The 17,414-nt window shown below is 46.7% G+C and overlaps 1 protein-coding gene across 1 annotated transcript in view; it reads left to right on the forward strand.

Moving 5' to 3' along the window:
* LOC137435741 (A disintegrin and metalloproteinase with thrombospondin motifs 16-like) overlaps positions 1-17,414 on the forward strand; it is a 257,905-nt gene that overhangs the window by 214,661 nt on the left and 25,830 nt on the right. Inside the window, exons 19-20 of the mRNA XM_078785110.1 lie at positions 14,732-14,926; positions 16,391-16,456. Of these exons, the coding sequence (XP_078641236.1) occupies positions 14,732-14,926; positions 16,391-16,456 (261 nt within the window). The remainder of the gene's footprint in view (positions 1-14,731; positions 14,927-16,390; positions 16,457-17,414) is intronic.

Consider the following 17,414-nt stretch of genomic DNA (forward strand, 5'->3'; position numbering starts at 1 on the left):
CTCTGAGAGCATGAGGCAAAATATTCTGTGGTCTGATGAGATGAAAATTAAACATCTTTGGCCTGAATGTAAAGTGCTACATCTGGCGGAAATCGAGCACAGCTCATCACCCATCTAACACCATCCCTACCGTGAAGCATAGTGGTGGCAGCATAATGTTATGGGGATGCTTTTCAGCAGCAGGGACTGAGGGGCCTGTAAGGATAGAGCAACCAATGAATGATGCCAAATACAGGCAAATCATTGAGGAGAACCTGCTTCAAAGTGCAAACGACCTTAAACTGCGATGACGATTTATGTTCTAACAGGACAATGACCCCAAGCATACAGGCAAAGCAACACGGGAAAGGCTTCAGAACAAGAACATGAAAGACCATCAGTGGCCCAGCCAAAGCCCAGACCTGAATCTCATTGAGAATCTGTGGGAAGACTTGAAGATTGCTGTTCACTGATGCTCCTCATCCAATTTGACAGAGCTTGAGCAAATCTGCAAGGTATAATGGGAGAAACTCCCCAAATCCAAATGTGCAAAGCTGATACAGACATACCAAAGAATACTCGAAACTGTAATCGCTGCAAAAGGTGCTTGAGTACAAAAATGTGGTGTTGGGGTTGAATACTTACTCAAGGGGTTGATTACTTATGTAAATTAGATATTTCTGTATTTCATTTTAATTACTTTGTAAAATTTTCTATTAAAAAAATTCCACTTTGACATTATGGGATATTATGTGTAGATCAGTGACAAATATCTCAATTTCATCCATTTTAAATTTAGGCTGTAACACAACAAAATGTGCAAAAAGTCAAGGGGTTTGATTACTTTCTGAAAGCATGACAACTTTGTCATCATTCCTGGGGAAGTTGCTAGCAGGTCATAAAGTATGTAAAGGTATTTGTAAAAAATTGTCTTGCATGTCTATTTTATCACAGCATTGCAGGTGTGTGTGCGTGTGTGTGTGTGTGTGTGTGTGTGTGTGTGTGTGTGTACACGTACATGTGTCAATGTGTGCCTCGTAAAAGTATTCTGTCATGCTAACACAATTACCTTCAGGTTATACAGAGCAAGAGTAAAAAAGAAAGGAAACACACAGCCAGAGGAAAGGAAGAGTGAAAAAGAAAATGAGGATTTTAGTGTCAGATCAATATTGACAGAAATTCATAGACATTGATAATTATCGTTAATTGATTCTTCTTTTTCAATCTTTTTTCAATCCTCATAATTTGCAATTCTTACAAATAAAGCATTGAATCACCCATTTGTGGATGCCATTGGCATCAATTGATGGCTGGCATTTTATTTGTTTTGCCAAATTGTTGTTTTATTGTGACGGACCTCGTTGTTTTCAGATAACTCTCAGAATCCGTGGCATCTATAAAAATATCACTGATGCCTCCAACACTCACCTCTGTCCGGATCCTCGTGCCCAGTGTCAGTTTACCGTACCCGTGAGATGACTGCAGCAGATGGGGAACCGTGCTGCCACTGCACAACAGATCGTAATTGGCCGAGTGAACCAATGTTACGTGTCACACCCTATCATCTATCAGGGGCCCAATTAGCCATGGGTAAATGGCCCTTAGGAAAGCTATGTCATGATTAAAGAAGGACAGGATAAGTCAAGACAGTTCAAAGCTTGATTTGGGGCAACTATGTACAATATAAAGGCAAGCAAGTATTTACAACTCGTATAACATTCCTATTACAACTACGTGACATACTCGTCTTCGGAACCATAGACTATCATGGCAAATCCACGTGTGTGTGTGTGTGTGTGTGTGTGTGTGTGTGTGTGTGTGTGTGTGTGTGTGTGTGTGTGTGTGTGTGTGTGTGTGAGGATCATTTGCTTAGTGCTGCATGCGCACAAACTCAGAACCTGGGGCTTTTTGGGTGAGTCTTTGTGTGGCGTGTGAGAAATGGCTCAAGTCCAGAATGTAGAGAAGAAGTAACATGTACGTAAGCTAACTAATAGTCATAAAGCATATCTATACACATGAATGCGGCCTATTCTTAAGTGCTAAACAGAATACTGAGATATAACCAGCTTAAACCTATGTGTTGTTTAATTTCTCCTGGGGGTCACAACCATCACAATATCATTTTAGTAAGTCACAAACTCATTGAAGAAGTATTAGGGTACTCATGACCTTGGTGTGAAGTATTCCGTGGGTTGAAGTCAACATTGGGCAGGTTACACTCCATCGCAAGGTGTTACTTTTGATAATCACATGTAGATAAAATACACATCAGCTATAGTTGTTTATGGGCTAAACAGGGCAACGTCTGACAATGTCTTATTAGTGTAGATTATACACAGCCTTACTCATGATTCGCTATACCCCAAATAAAAAAATGAAATCACAAAACGAAATATCCCAAAAAAAAATTCTACGGCCATCGTCTTTGGTTCTCTAATCCCCAAATATCCATGTTAGCTAACTTTCCCTTTTTTATAAACTAACAAACTTACCGTGAATCACGAGAACCAGTCATAGCTGCCTCATATTTGGGAAACCAAGAGCTAGTTTTCGACAAACAACTCAGACAAATAATATATGAAGCAGAGAAGAGCGAGCACACAGATATGCTGAGAAGGGGAGAGACAGGTGGAGAGAGCAGCAGGAAGCATGGAATGAACCCAAGCACAAGTTACCCTGATTACCCTGACAATGAGCACCAACCCCTTGAAGGGTTTGTTAGTAGTCACCCGACAGTTGTTCCATCACTTTGCAGGTGTCCGTTGCTTCTCTATACAATCATGTGAATTGATAGAATCAGACCACACTTCCTGTTTTTGATTATAAAGTTGAGATAAACATACATGATTCATCACCCAAGATTATTGAGTGCAAAGTTTCCAGTTTTACGGGTTATTTTTGATGGAAGCATTTATCACAATGCTGATTTGGCAATACCATTTGAGCATACAGCTCATGATGCTGGTGTCTCACGTTCAAATCTGTTATATGTTAATGTCTTTACAATCCATGTAAAATTATCCTTCTGCATCATACTGCCTTGGCCTTTTTCATGCCAAAACAAGTTCCAAGCTCCATTTCTCCATCAGCATGGCACAAGGCCTGAGGCAGAAATCATGATCTTATCTGCATATGCTGTATTGTATCACACCAACAGCCTTTTTTACATTTATCCAAGTCTTACTGAGAAGTTTGTATACAAATAATATGCAGGACGAAGACATTGGTATACATCAGAGTACTTTAACATGAATTACAAGGAGATTATGAAACAATTGACATGGATATACAGTATATAGTAGATTTGAATCTGAGTTCCAATCATTATGAGCCATTGGTGTAATTGGACCACAAAAAGGAAAACCTTCATGGACCAGGTATATGTTGTACATTGTCATGTTGGCGAATTTCTAGTGCAAAGAGTGTTTCCATCCTGTCTTTGGTTGCACAATTACACAATTGATTATCAACTAGCAAGGAGCTCTGGCCTGTGCTGTGGTGGCTGCTTTTGTGGAGTGAATTAATGCCTCCCTCCTCCACCTCCCCAAGGGGGTTTTCTCCACCAAGGTGGTTTTTCCTGCGAATGGGGTTTCGTGTTGAGGTGTATATCCTTGTTAAGATAGCTTCATCGTGGCGTTTTTCCAAGACCACTTCTAATAACAAAACTAACAATAACAGCATAACATTATTGTGTTTGCCGGGGTAAAGACCCCCTGGCAAACGAAGAATAACTGAACAGGCTGTTAACTCCTGAGTCGATATCCAATGTGGCGGTTACGGCGCGCGCGGGATCGAAGAACCACGATGCGCTTATTCTGACAGACAACGGGTTTAATTCTGAACCCACGAATAAACAACAAAACTATAATGTAACAACAATAATTATTACCCTGCGCTCGCGAAGCGAAAAGCGGGGTTAAGCATTCAGTTACGTACGTATGTGTGCCATGTCTGCATTTTAAAAATTCATTTTCTCGGCAACCGTTGGTCCGATTGACATGAAATTTTCACCATAGGGGGGCCTCCTCATGTGGAATATTTTCGTGAATATTATCACGTCATCGGTCCCGTGGTACAGGCGCCATCTTGGAAAAACGTTCCACCTCTATATCTCCCAAACCGCTCACTGGAAAAAATGGAAACATGGCTCATTGTCAAGTACTCTCCATGGGGAATAAGATATGTTAATGATGATCTCATCGGTGCCTTCGTTATGACGTCATAATTCGACAAATACAACACTTATCCATCTGATCATTATTAATTTTTTTTCAGCAACTGTTGGTCTGATGGACACGAAATTTTCACCATAGGAGCGCCTCCTCCTTTAGAATATTTTAATGATAATTATGACATCATAGGTCATGTGTTACAGGCGCCATCTTTGAAAAACCGAAAAACATTGCACCTCTATATCTCCAAAACCTATGACGTCTATGGAAAAAATTGAAACGTGGCTCATTGTAAATAACTCCATATGGGGAATAGTTGTTGTTAACGGTGACGTCATTGGTGCCATAATTATGGCGTCATAATTAGACAGGGACAACGCTTGGTCTGATAAGTTTGAAATTTATTGAGCATGATCTCTGCAACAATTATTTAGAGAATATAAATTTATGATGTCATCGCTCATGTGGTCTGGCAGCCATATTGGATCAAAAAAAAAGAAATGTTCAAAAACAGAAGAGTTGGCTCACACCAAGTTGACTGTGCAGGGTAAGTATTCTATGAATACCATATAGTTTACAAGGAAGCAAGGCACAAAAATAAAATAATGAAATAAATGCTGAGGTAAATAACTACTGAGGTAATAAAATCTAACTCGAGGATCCTCTCACACCGACACAAAAACACACACAGGGTTAAATAAGAAAGTAAATGAGTTCTGGAACTCACCTGGCCCAATGCATGTTATAGTTGGTCAGTTAGCCTCGAAGACATGGACAAGAAGCCTGGAAAATGGCGGCCAAACAGAACGTTGAAGGCACCACCAGCACTTGGGGGACCATGGCGAACAGGTAAGACAGTCTGCTTTCTCTTCCCCTGCGTCCAATGCTCCTCATTCCGTGCTGTGATAAATAAATGCTTTATCCAGGGGTAAGAGCCACGAAACACATCCTTTGAGCAACAAGCACAACTGAACAAGGACAAAGACGACTCTACACACCATAAGCTAGCAGATTCTCGAACCTTCGTACCCCTCATCGTTGCCCCGTGCAATGCACACGTCATCGGGCCACATCACTCGGTGTGTGGCTTTCTGGCCCCGCCTCCTGCCCATCAAACCATTGGAACTCCGCCTCTCCTGTGCGTCATTGCTCTGTGGTGTCTCGGTGGTTCTTTTGAGCGTCAGGATTGGCCAGCTGATGCTACAATTGGCCAGTTGATGTTATAATTGATGGGGATGGCTACAGGAGGTATTACGAAACAGGGGAAGTTAATCTTAAGCCCTAATACTGATTAACATGGCACAACACTCTGTATTGTGCACATTTAAACACAACCTTCTGCTACATTTTCCCTGCTTATGTACATCAAGATGCTACTACACATCACACAGTCCATACTAATACTATGCAATCCTACCTTTCCTACAGTTTTCTCTAACTTCCCCTCATAAATGTAACAATATTAATGTTATTACAAATCAATACTAATAATATCACACCTTGCCAAGGTTTTTCCTCTTTGAACAAACACCGTGTTAATGATTATAAACTTAGCGTGCCGTTTTTGTGGGAGCAATGGGCCAACGGCCTCCACAAGAAGTAAAAATATTATAAACCACAAACACATATGATTAGCTTTTTTAACAGTCGCTAATGCTGTTAAACACTAAACTGAAAGAAATTTAGAGAAACCCGGACATCAGTTTTTGCTGATCAAAGATCTCCTGTAGTCTATATACCCCACAAGGATTAATAACATGACCCTTCCTACCGCTTCCATGGAATTCTTCCAAGGCGTTTTTCATGGCGTTTTCCACAGCCGCTTTTCGTTACAAAACGAATTACAACACTAATGATAATAGCATAATGTTAATCATACTACGAAACAATATCCCCATTCCCCAAGGGGTTTTGTGACTTGCGGTGTCCCCTCCACCCCTCACCTCTGACACCCTCATGGAAGTAAATTTTATTATCAGGAATTTAGAATAGTGAGGCACGGTCTGATCTTTTCAATGACCTGATCTAACATAAATAACAGTAATAATAATTGGCAATAATAATAACTAAAGATAATAACATGATCCCTGCCGCTCCCATAGTGAGCGTGTGTACAGTCATACTAAAATTCACAATTTGGTGTCTGTCTGACCACGATACATTTGGTCGTTACTCATCCAATCTCAACTAAACTTGTTAGGGAGGACGAGGGGCACACAATGGATGTGCACACAATGTGCACACAATGGCACACAATGGGCACACAATAGTGACTTAATTTGCCCTTATTCCCAAGAGGTTTTTTTCCCCGCCTAGGACAAAAGGCATGTTTAGGTGTATAGATATCAGCTTATCGTGGTATATTTCCAAAAGACTCTTCTAATAACTAAAGGAAAAAAAAAATCAACAACAATTGAAACAGTAAAGCGCGGCGTTACGCGCGCTGCTTGTGAGCAAGGAGGAAGCGGACAAGCGGTAACATATCAATGTCTTTATTGTAAGACTACACTGTAACACTGAACTCCTCCGGGCTGGTCGCCCGGTGTATATCATGAGGCCACGCCTACCCTTCGGGCGTGGCCACCGCCCACTTCGTGCGTGGAATGATGTCACCACGCCAGTGGGCTTTTGTGTCCGCCACACGCGCCCCCCCAGAATTCCCGCGCACCTGGAGGGCCAGTTTGCGGGGCAGACGAATGACCCGGCCGAAGCGCCCCCTGGCGATCGGCGGCGTCCGGGGTGCAGGGATACCAGGTGGGATGCCCCTGGCTGCCCCTGGGATGGGTGCAGGACCGGGGGGCGCCGTGGCGGCGGGGCTGGGCGGTGCCGGGGGTCCGGCCGCAGGAGGGCGGCCCCGACGTGGGGGTCGGGCCACTGGCGGTGGATGGTCCACATCGAGGTGGGCCGGCTTGAGGCGGTCTACCGAAACGCGGTCAGGAGTACCGCCGATGTCCAGGGTGAAGTGCTTCGCCCCGGTCTCCAGCACGCGGAAAGGCCCGTCGTACGGGGGCCGCAGTGGTGTCCGATGGGCATCGTGGCGGACGAAGACGTACTCCGCCGTGCGAAGCTCCGGGGCGACGTGCGTCGGTGGGTGCCCGTGGCATGCCGTTGGCACCGGGGCGAACCTCTGGGCGGTCTCTTGCAGAGCGGAGCGCTGCTGTGCCGCGGACCATGGTGCCGTGGAGTCGGGGAGGAACTCGCCCGGCACCCGCAGCGGTTGCCCGAAGACCAACTCCGCCGCGGATGCGCGCAGGTCCTCCTTGGGCGCCGTCCGGAGGCCCAGCAGGACCCAGGGGAGCCTGTCGACCCAGCCGCCGTCGCGGAGGGTGGCCCGGAGCGCGGCCTTCAATGAGCGGTGAAATCGCTCACACAGGCCGTTAGCCTGGGGGTGGTAGGCCGTGGTTCGGTGCAGCCGGACCCCGAGCCCCTGCGCAACCGCCCCCCAGAGCTCCGAGGTGAACTGGGGGCCGCGGTCGGATGAGATGTCTGAGGGGGCGCCGAACCGGGCGACCCAGGTGGCGATGAAAGCCTGCGCGACATCGGCCGCCGTTGTCGACGCCAAGGGCACGGCCTCCGGCCACCGGGTGGTGCGGTCCACCATGGTGAGGACGTAGGTGAAACCCCGCGAGGGGGGCAGAGGTCCCACCAGGTCCACGTGGACGTGGTCAAACCGGCGTTCCGGCACCGTGAACGGGGCCAACGGGGCCTGGGTGTGCCGGTGCACCTTGGCGCGCTGGCACGCGAGGCACGTCCTGGCCCAGCCGCGGACGGCCTTCCGGAGGCCATGCCAGACGAACTTGTCGGCGATCAGCCTTTGGGAGGCCCTCGCGCCCGGGTGGGACAGGCCGTGGATGGCGTCAAACACCTGGCGCTGCCAGCCTGCGGGCACAATGGGGCGAGGACGCCCGAGGGAGACGTCGCACAAGAGGGCCGCACCCGCGCCGTCGAACGGCACCTCGGTGACGCGGAGGCCCGTGACGGCGGTCCGCAAGGCCTGGACGTCGGGGTCAGCGGCCTGGTCCGCTGCCATCCGGGCATAGTCGATGCCGAGGTGGACTGCGTGGGCGACGGCCCGGGAAAGGCAATCCGCAACCGGGTTGTCCTTCCCCGCGACGTGCTGGATGTCCGTCGTGTACTCGGACACGGCCGAGAGGTGACGCTGCTGCCGGGCCGACCACGGCTCGGTGACCTTGCCCATCGTGAAGATCAGCGGCTTGTGGTCGACGAAGGCAGTGAACGCCCGGCCCTCGAGCAGATGGCGGAAGTGCCTGACCGCCAAGTGAAGTCCGAGCAACTCGCGGTCGAAGGTACTGTAACGGCGTTCGGGCGGGCGAAGCTGCCGGCTAAAGAACGCCAGCGGTTGCCAAGCTCCACGCACCCATTGCTCGTGCACCGCGCCCACCGCGTAGTCCGAGGCATCGGTGGTGAGGGCGATCGGTGCATCGGGCGCCGGGTGCGCGAGCATGGTGGCGTTAGCCAAAGCGAGCTTCGCGCCCGTGAACACCGTGTCCATCTGCTCGGTCCAGGTAACGTCGCCTTTGCCCGGCTTACCTCGGAGAGCTTCGTGCAGGGGGCGCAGGAGCTGGGCGATACGGGGCAGGAACCGATGGTAAAAGTTCACCATGCCCAGGAACTCCTGCAGCCCTCTGATCGTGCGGGGGCGCGGAAACCCCTTCACCGCCTCCACCTTGGCCGGCAGGGGGACGGCTCCGTGCCTGGTGACACGGTGCCCCAGAAAATCGATTGTGGCGGCGCCGAACCGGCACTTTGCGGGGTTCACAATCAGGCCATGCTGGCCCAGGCGTTCGAAGAGCGTGCGGAGGTGGCGTAGGTGCTCTTCGCGGGACGCGCTGGCGACGAGGATATCGTCCAGGTAGACGTAGACAAAATCCAAGTCGCGCAGGACGCTGTCCATCAGTCGCTGGAACGCCTGAGCCGCATTCTTCAGACCGAAGGGCATGCGCAGGAACTCGAAGAGTCCGAATGGCGTGATGACCGCCGTCTTCGGGACGTCCTCCGGCCTGACGGGGACCTGATGGTAGCCGCGTATGAGGTCCACCTTCGAGAAGAAGGACCTGCCCGCCAAACGGGCGGAAAAGTCCTGAATGTGGGGGACGGGGTAGCGGTCGGGAGTCGTGGCGTCATTGAGACGGCGATAGTCCCCGCACGGTCGCCATCCCCCACCGGGCTTCGGCACGATGTGCAGCGGCGACGCCCAAGCGCTCTCTGAGCGCCGAACGATGCCGAGTCGCTCCAGGGTAGCGAACTCCGCTTTTGCCACCGCCAGCTTCGTCGGCTCGAGGCGGCGTGCCCGGGCGTAGACCGGTGGCCCGACGGTGGGGATGTGATGGGCCACCCCGTGCTTGACGGCCCCCGCCGAGAAGGTGGGCCGCGTGAGGGCCAGGAAGCCGGCGAGGAGGCGGGTGAATGCGTCCGCTGCCGGAAGCGTACAGACCAACGTGGCCGGAACCGAATCGTTCGGCAAGCCGCTTGGCAAGCCGCTCGTTGAGCTGGGCAACGCACATGCGAGCGAGCTGAACGTCTCGGCCTGGACAAGCCGTCTGCGCTTGACGTCGACCAGGAGCCCATTAGCGCACAGGAAGTCCGCGCCAAGCAGTGCCATGGGCACGTCGGCGGTGACGAACGTCCATCGGAAAACCTGCCCTCCAAACCGCAGAGAGAGGCAGCGTTTTCCGTACGTACGGATGGGCGTCCCGTTCGCGGCAAGCAGCGCGGGGCCCCCACCCGCGGCGTGCTTGTCTGACGTGCCGGCGGGAATGACACTCACCTGTGCTCCCGTGTCGCACAGGTAACGGCGCCCGGAGAAGGTGTCCGTTATGAACAGCAGGCTGCTCGAACGGCCGGCGCTCATCGCCACAATTGAGCGCCGGCCCGGGCGTTTCCCGACCCGTTGAAGGAGCACGGCGGATGACACCGCCGAGCTTCGTGGCCGAACTTGGCGTGGAACCAGCACCAGGTGGTGGAGCTGGAGGAGCGCAGCTGGCTCCGCCAGGCCGGTGGAGTCGACGGGTTTCCCCGCGGTGGCGGTTTTCGCCGCGGCGGTGGGCGGGGCGTGGCGGCGTTCACGAGGTGCGTATCAGCATGCTGCTGAACCACAGCGTGCTGTAGAAGATGATGCTGTGGAACATCAGCGTGCTGTAGAAGATGATGCTGTGGAACATCAGCGTGCTGTAGAAGATGATGCTGTGGAACATCAGCGTGCTGTAGAAGATGATGCTGTGGAACATCAGCGTCGAAGGCCGTGACGGCCACGCCAACGCTCGCCCGCGTGTCCGAAGCGTCGAAGTACTTGTCCGCCTCGGCCGCCAATGCTCGGGGTTCCGTTAGCCCGGTCCCGGCCAACGCGAGGCGAACCTGCGCTGGAAGTTGGCGACGGAAAAGCGCCCGGAATAGCGAACCGGGGGCTTCGTCGCCCAACAGTGACAGCATATGGTCCATTCGGACCGACGGGCGCGTCTCACCGAGCTCGGGGAGATCCAGGAGGCGATCGGCCCGTGCGTCGTCCGTGAGGCCGAACGTGGCTAGGAGTAGCCGCTTGAGTGCCTCGTACTTGTGGCCGTCCGGTGGGTGGCGAAGGACGGACACAACTCGAGCGGCCGTGCCGGGCCCGAGGGAGGCGACGACTCATGGCAGTAGCGCAGGTCGTCGTTGGTGAGGCGCCGAAGCTGAAATTGGGCTTCGGCCTGGACGAACCAGACTTCGGCCTGAGCCTCCCAAAATTCCGGAAGTTTGACGAAGGCGGCCATGGCGATGGCGTCGCGTGTGGAAGGATCGCTCCGGCAGATCCAACGTCGAGGGTCACCAGTAAAGCGCGGCGTTACGCGCGCTGCTTGTGAGCAAGGAGGAAGCGGACAAGCGGTAACATATCAATGTCTTTATTGTAAGACTACACTGTAACACTGAACTCCTCCGGGCTGGTCGCCCGGTGTATATCATGAGGCCACGCCTACCCCTCAGGCGTGGCCACCGCCCACTTCGTGCGTGGAATGATGTCACCACGCCAGTGGGCTTTTGTGTCCGCCACAACAGCATAATTATAATATTAATATTATTTAAATATATATATTTGTACTAATATATAATAAACCCCCTCCCCCATGGGGGTTTCAGCTTTGGAAGAACTGTGTTAACGTGTATAAATAGCAGCTTATTGTGGAGTTTTTCCAAGGGTATGCCCAACAACAATCTATCTATAATTCCAGTAATCTCTGTACGTTTGTACGTTTGTACGTTTGTCTGTGACCGCTGTTTCTCGACAACCACGGGTCCGATATACTTTTAACTTGCCAGGTATATTGCTGGGGACCCGAGGATGTGCCTTTTCAAGGTTTCATATTAATTGGACAATTACTTACCGAGCTATGTCCAAAAAACGATTCAACCAATCAGAGAGCAGCGAACTATCGCGTGTGCCGAACGTGGCGGACACACTCTGCCTCGGATGGCACATTTGAGAGCGTATTCATTTATTTCACGTTTGCAAACTATGTTGGCGTTAAACTATGTTTTAAAACTAATAAAAACGAATTTGCGATTCATTCGCTTTCCTGCGCGTTTGTGCACGCGATGGCGATTTCTTTACCAAACTCCGGAAGCCGTTCGCTTTGGACCAAACCATTTCATGTAAATAGAGGGGGGGGGATATAATTTTAGATATAGATATAGTACGGGCAATGCCCTAGTAATGACAATTTAGCATAATAATACTTTATTAACATTATTACAAAACAATATTACAAGGTTGGGATCATTGTGGTGCTGTTCCGAAATTTCGATCCATATAATGTTCATTGCAATGGATCACGTTACACTGCCATGCAATTACACAACCATATCATTGTGAATTAATATCATTGTGTAATAATGAATACTTATTGTCTCAAGACATTTAAACTTTTAAATTTTGATTCATTTCTAAAAATTTCTGAAAAAAAAAATTCGACTTTCACATTTTGGGGTATTACGTGTAGATCAGTGACAAAAAAAAATCTCCATTTAATCCATCTTAAATTCAGGCTGTAGCACAACAAAATGTGAAAAAAGTCAAGGGGTGTGAATACTTTCTGAAGGCACTGTACTTGAGTTCCATTTGTATTCAGTGTCCTTTTTGCCGTACTTATTTTTTACAGTCGCTTGCTTTAGACTCGACTGCAAAAGGCTCTGGAGGAATTCCCATGTTTCATTGACTTTTCCTCCTTGGACAAATCCCGTGTTGAGGTGTATCAATAGCAGCTTGAGTGTCATTCCATCGTGACATTTTTCCAAGGCCTCTTCCATAGCAAAAGTAAAAACAACTATCTAGAGAGTTCAGATAACACATTACCCCATGCTGTCTTGAGAAAGAAGAACATGGATGAGTTATTCGAGCGGCAAATGTTATTGGTCATGATGTAAATTGCCATAATATTTTTTCGAAGTACTGCTAATCTGAAGGGTTTCGAAAGTGCCAAAAAAGCTATTTGTGTTCTACAGTGTTCAAGTATATATTTAAATTGAAATAAAATCAAGACTTTGAGGCCCTGGTGTTGGGCTAGCGGCCAGGGTGCCAGCTTAGGATCCTAGGATCCTGGTGTTCGAATCCCGGTCGATCGCTGAATCCAACGCCAGGGGGGTTGACTCAGCCTGTCATCCTTCCGAGGTCGGCTAATTGAGTACCAGCTTGCTGGTAATTCCCTGTTTGTCGTTAAAGGCGGCAAAAAGGGTTGGCGTCAGGAAGGGCATCCGGCCGTAAAACATTGCTTCAAAAAGGGGACCAAAAAACAACAACAACCACGGTTCCCGAAAAAGGCCAACCCCTGCTTTGCGGGGAAAAATGGCCTCTAAAGGTGGTTATTTTTTTAAAAATAAGGTCACAGATATTTTTTTCTCCCAGAAGTTTACTGCTGTTGTCTTATTTAACACATGAACACCTTATTTAACATTATTTACACCTATTATAATTTAACTTATTATAATATTATTAATTATAATTACATAATATATATAATTATATAATTTACACCTTATTATAATAATTATAATTAATGTTAACATTATTTACACCTTATTATAGTAATATATACATTATTAACACCTTATTTAACATGAGTTCTTCTGCATGTTGTTTGTTTCCTTCATGACATCCTTAAAAACAGTAAGTTTCCTGTTTGGAATGATTTTTTATTTTGTTTGACTGCCAGACAGGGAGACAGACTAAAATAATTATTTCACTCCTCTCTGCGCATGCATGATTGGAATGAATTCAGAGCCAAAGTATTGCTAAACTACAGGTTTGTTTTCCAAGTCACGTTGCAATATGTGTTCCAATATGTGTTTGAGCGTTGTGGTGTAGCGGCTGAAACCCGAATCCGATCCAGGTTCCTCTGATGACTCCATATTTGCTCTTTACTTCTTCTGGTTCCTTCTGATGATTCCAGCTTTGCTCTTTACTTCTTCTGGTTCCTTCTGATGATTCCAGCTTTGCTCTTTACTTCTTCTGGTTCCTTCTGATGACTCCATATTTGCTCTTTACATGTTCTGGTTCCTTCTGATGACTCCAACTTTGCTCTTTACTTCTTCTGGTTCCTTCTGATGACTCCAACTTTGCTCTTTACTTCTTCTGGTTCCTTCTGATGACTCCATCTTTGGTCTTTACTTATTCTAGTTCCTTCTGATGACTTCATATTTGCTCTTTACTTCTTCTGGTTCCTTCTGATGACTCCATATTGGCTCTTTACTTCTTCTGGTTCCTTCTGATGACTCCATATTTGCTCTTTACTTCTTCTGGTTCCTTCTGATGACTCCATCTTTGCTCTTTACTTCTGGTTCCTTCTGATGACTCCATATTTGCTCTTTACTTCTTCTGGTTCCTTCTGATGACTCCATCTTTGCTCTTTACTTCTTCTGGTTCCTTCTGATGACTCCATATTTGCTGTTTACTTCTTTTGGTTCCTTCTGATGACTCCATATTTGCTCTTTACTTCTTCTGGTTCCTTCTGATGACTCCAATGCATTATTTGGTTTTCCGTTTCATTCAAAATATTCAAATGAAATTCAGTTGTTCCTCGATCATAAGCTGACGTTTCTAGACAAGACAGACAGACAGAAATGAATCAATTGCTTAACCATGCTTTTTGCTTCACGTGCGCGGGATAATAATGATATTACAAAATAATAACAAAAAAATTAACAAAAATAAGTGTAATAATAATTGGCAATAATAACTTCTCCCCCCCTGTCCACTCCTGTAGGAAGCGGGTGCTTCTGGTGATACATAAATATGTTACTAGTCAGAATTTTTTCTCAAAATTTTCTATTAAGAACAATGCACAAAGGTGGATTATCAACCAGCAAGGAGCCCTGGCCTATGCTCTGGTGGCTGCTTTTGTGAAACAGAACCAGATAGTAAAAAGTATGGAGTTTTGCTCTATTAAGGCACATTATGATGCTGTAAGCTGCATCCGGTGTAACTTTGTATGCCAAGATTGTCTTTTACATTGGAAAAAGTGATTGCAATAAATAGATTTCAGTTCTGTCACAAGTACCAGATAGACATAATGTGATACCTCTTGTTTTCACAGTGCTCCAAATCATGCGGACGTGGGATCAGGAAACGTGCTCTGCAGTGCCGTAGCATGCAGGTGTCTGGTACTCTCCTTATTTTGCCAGGTGACAACTGCAACAGCAGCAGTAGACCACAGCAGCAGCAGTTCTGCGTCCTCCAACGGTGTCGCCGCATAATTTCTGCTAAGTGGTTCCTTTCATCATGGTCACATGTAAGCTACACATCTATCACTAATAGTACATTTGAATAATATAACTGTTTGTTTATTCTAAAAGGTATAGTATTACAGTTATTTCCTAAATTACATTAGTTTAACAAAAAATTACCAATAATATAAAATTCCTTAGACCTATGTACGATTTGCATAATTATATTGAGATGAGATATATGACAGACATATTACAGTTAAAACTAGAATGGCACTCGGTAGAGCACATACCTCCTCCAGGCTGAACAGCTTATGTTTTGTATCCCATTGACAGACCAGATCTGGATTTGGACCTAAACCAAAATCTAATCGGCTTGTTCTTGTCACTTACCCAACTCATCAACCAAGTTTTGTCTTAAGTCATCCACAACCTTTTCATCCACAACTATTGGGAACTTCCCCAAAATCGAATCGATTCGTCCTTGTCACACCACCAATCTGTCCACCAAGTTTCATCTGGATCTGTCCATAAATTTTTCAGATATTGCGCTACACATACGTAGTTGTTGGCCCTTATCACTCAATGGTGAAGAATCACTTTAACAATTCTCGTATCTGGATCCGGTTCTGAATCTTCACCAAATCTAATCAATTCTTCCTTGTCACATACCCAACTAGACACAGGGCCATAGGGTGGATATCTATTCTGTTTTTGGATTTCATGACCTGAACCTAGGGATTTGGCAAGAAGGGTGTGGGATGAAGCCTTATGACCTCCAAAACATCTTGTTTTTTTTCACAAGCGATAACGTGGTACGTTACCGAGAACCGCTGCCCCAAAACACCAGTATACACAAATTGTATGTTACATTTGAAATACCCATTTACACAGTAAAAAAACAACACAAACTATATGATGTCATGTTCACATTGGTCTTGGCAGCAATATTTATTAATTCAGACCCCCAAAAGTAGTAAAAATGTTGTTTTAACGACTTGGTAAAATAACATGCTGTTGATGCATTTATCAGAAAGTCATGTTTTTGGACCTTAAAACCTGCATAATTTTAAATTTTTGTACAATATTTGTGATTGGTGTTGCTACTACGATCCATGGTGGTTTACCAATGCTATTTTGAAACTGTTAATAGGTCCAATAAGTGTGTAAGGGGTGATATTTTAACCCATCAAAGACAATTACGTGGCGTACAAGCGAACCAGTGCGCATTGACGTCATGATAAACTCGAGATGGGCTGAACTATAGCCACAATTTGTCTCTTCGGCTTGGTCATGTTGAAACTTGTCCAAAACATCATACAAATAGTGCAGTTATTTCATCCTCTTCAGCATCAGAGTCTTCCTCATCTTCAGATCTGGAGTCTTTATCATCATTCTTATCATCAAAGTCAACATGGCCAGTTATGTTTGAGCAGTCGTTCCTGCCGCACTTGCACAAATCTGTGCACGGAATGTTATTCTGTAGGCAAGTGCATGTAGTTTCGTTGCTGCATCGTGTCTTCTTGCAGCTTCCAGTGCAGTTAGCAAGCTCCATCACGCTGTCTGGTGCAGGTGGAAGTGTCATCCAGTCTATGGCAAGTTCCTCTTCCATCATCCATCCATAGCCATCAGGGTCGGGAATGTCAGGGATGGGCTGCAGGCTCCTCTTGTAAATTCCTGAAATATTGAAGTGATCAATAACATTAAGAATGGAGATATACATATTTCCAAAACAACATCAGAGGTATATCATTAACACTAATAGCAGTACAATCATATTATTGGGAAATTCTGTGTAGAGAAACATGCGAAATCCAAAACATCCTGCTCTGACTAAGTGTGGAGCAAAAAAATCTCTGGATCATCTACATGTCATGTTATCTTAACCACTCAACTGTACAGATAGTTACTTCAATTACTCTTTCAAATAGACCTGTTAATTTTGAACATTTACAAAGCATTGTTGTGACATTCAATATTTTGTTTTCAATTCAATAAACTTTCCAAATAATCATCTTCATTAACACATGCTGCACCATATACTAGTACTCCTGTCCAAACATAAATTACAGGTGACGTTCAATATTCAAAGAAACAACCAATTAACTTACCAGCTTGGTAATTGGCTCTCTTGATGTGCTGTCTCAGGGCATCTTGGTTGGGAGGCATTGTGATCTCAGACGTTCTAGCAAGACGAAACATGTTGTACCTGGCCTCATTCACAGTAGTGATATTGTGCTGTCCATATAACTTGCAGACAAATGTCTCCAGTGCTTCCATCATGTCTGGATGTATGTCAAACCGTTCTCCAAGGTCCTTCAAGGCACCGCACAGCTCTGGATTCCTTAGTATTTTTTATTTTTTTTAATTTTTTTTTGTATACAAGATCGAGGCTCGTGAAAGAGCGAACATTAATCACACAGAAAGACAAACAGACACACAAAACAAATAACATCGGGAGCGGTAGACAAGATGGGGAGAGAGGGGGAAGTACACAAACACAACATTTGAGAGCAGGGACCGAGAGACATGGAGACATCGAGAGAACTGTGG

This window comes from Myxine glutinosa, chromosome 9 (assembly GCF_964187855.1).
Source record: "Myxine glutinosa chromosome 9, kmMyxGlut1.1, whole genome shotgun sequence".
Lineage (NCBI taxonomy): Eukaryota > Metazoa > Chordata > Myxini > Myxiniformes > Myxinidae > Myxine > Myxine glutinosa.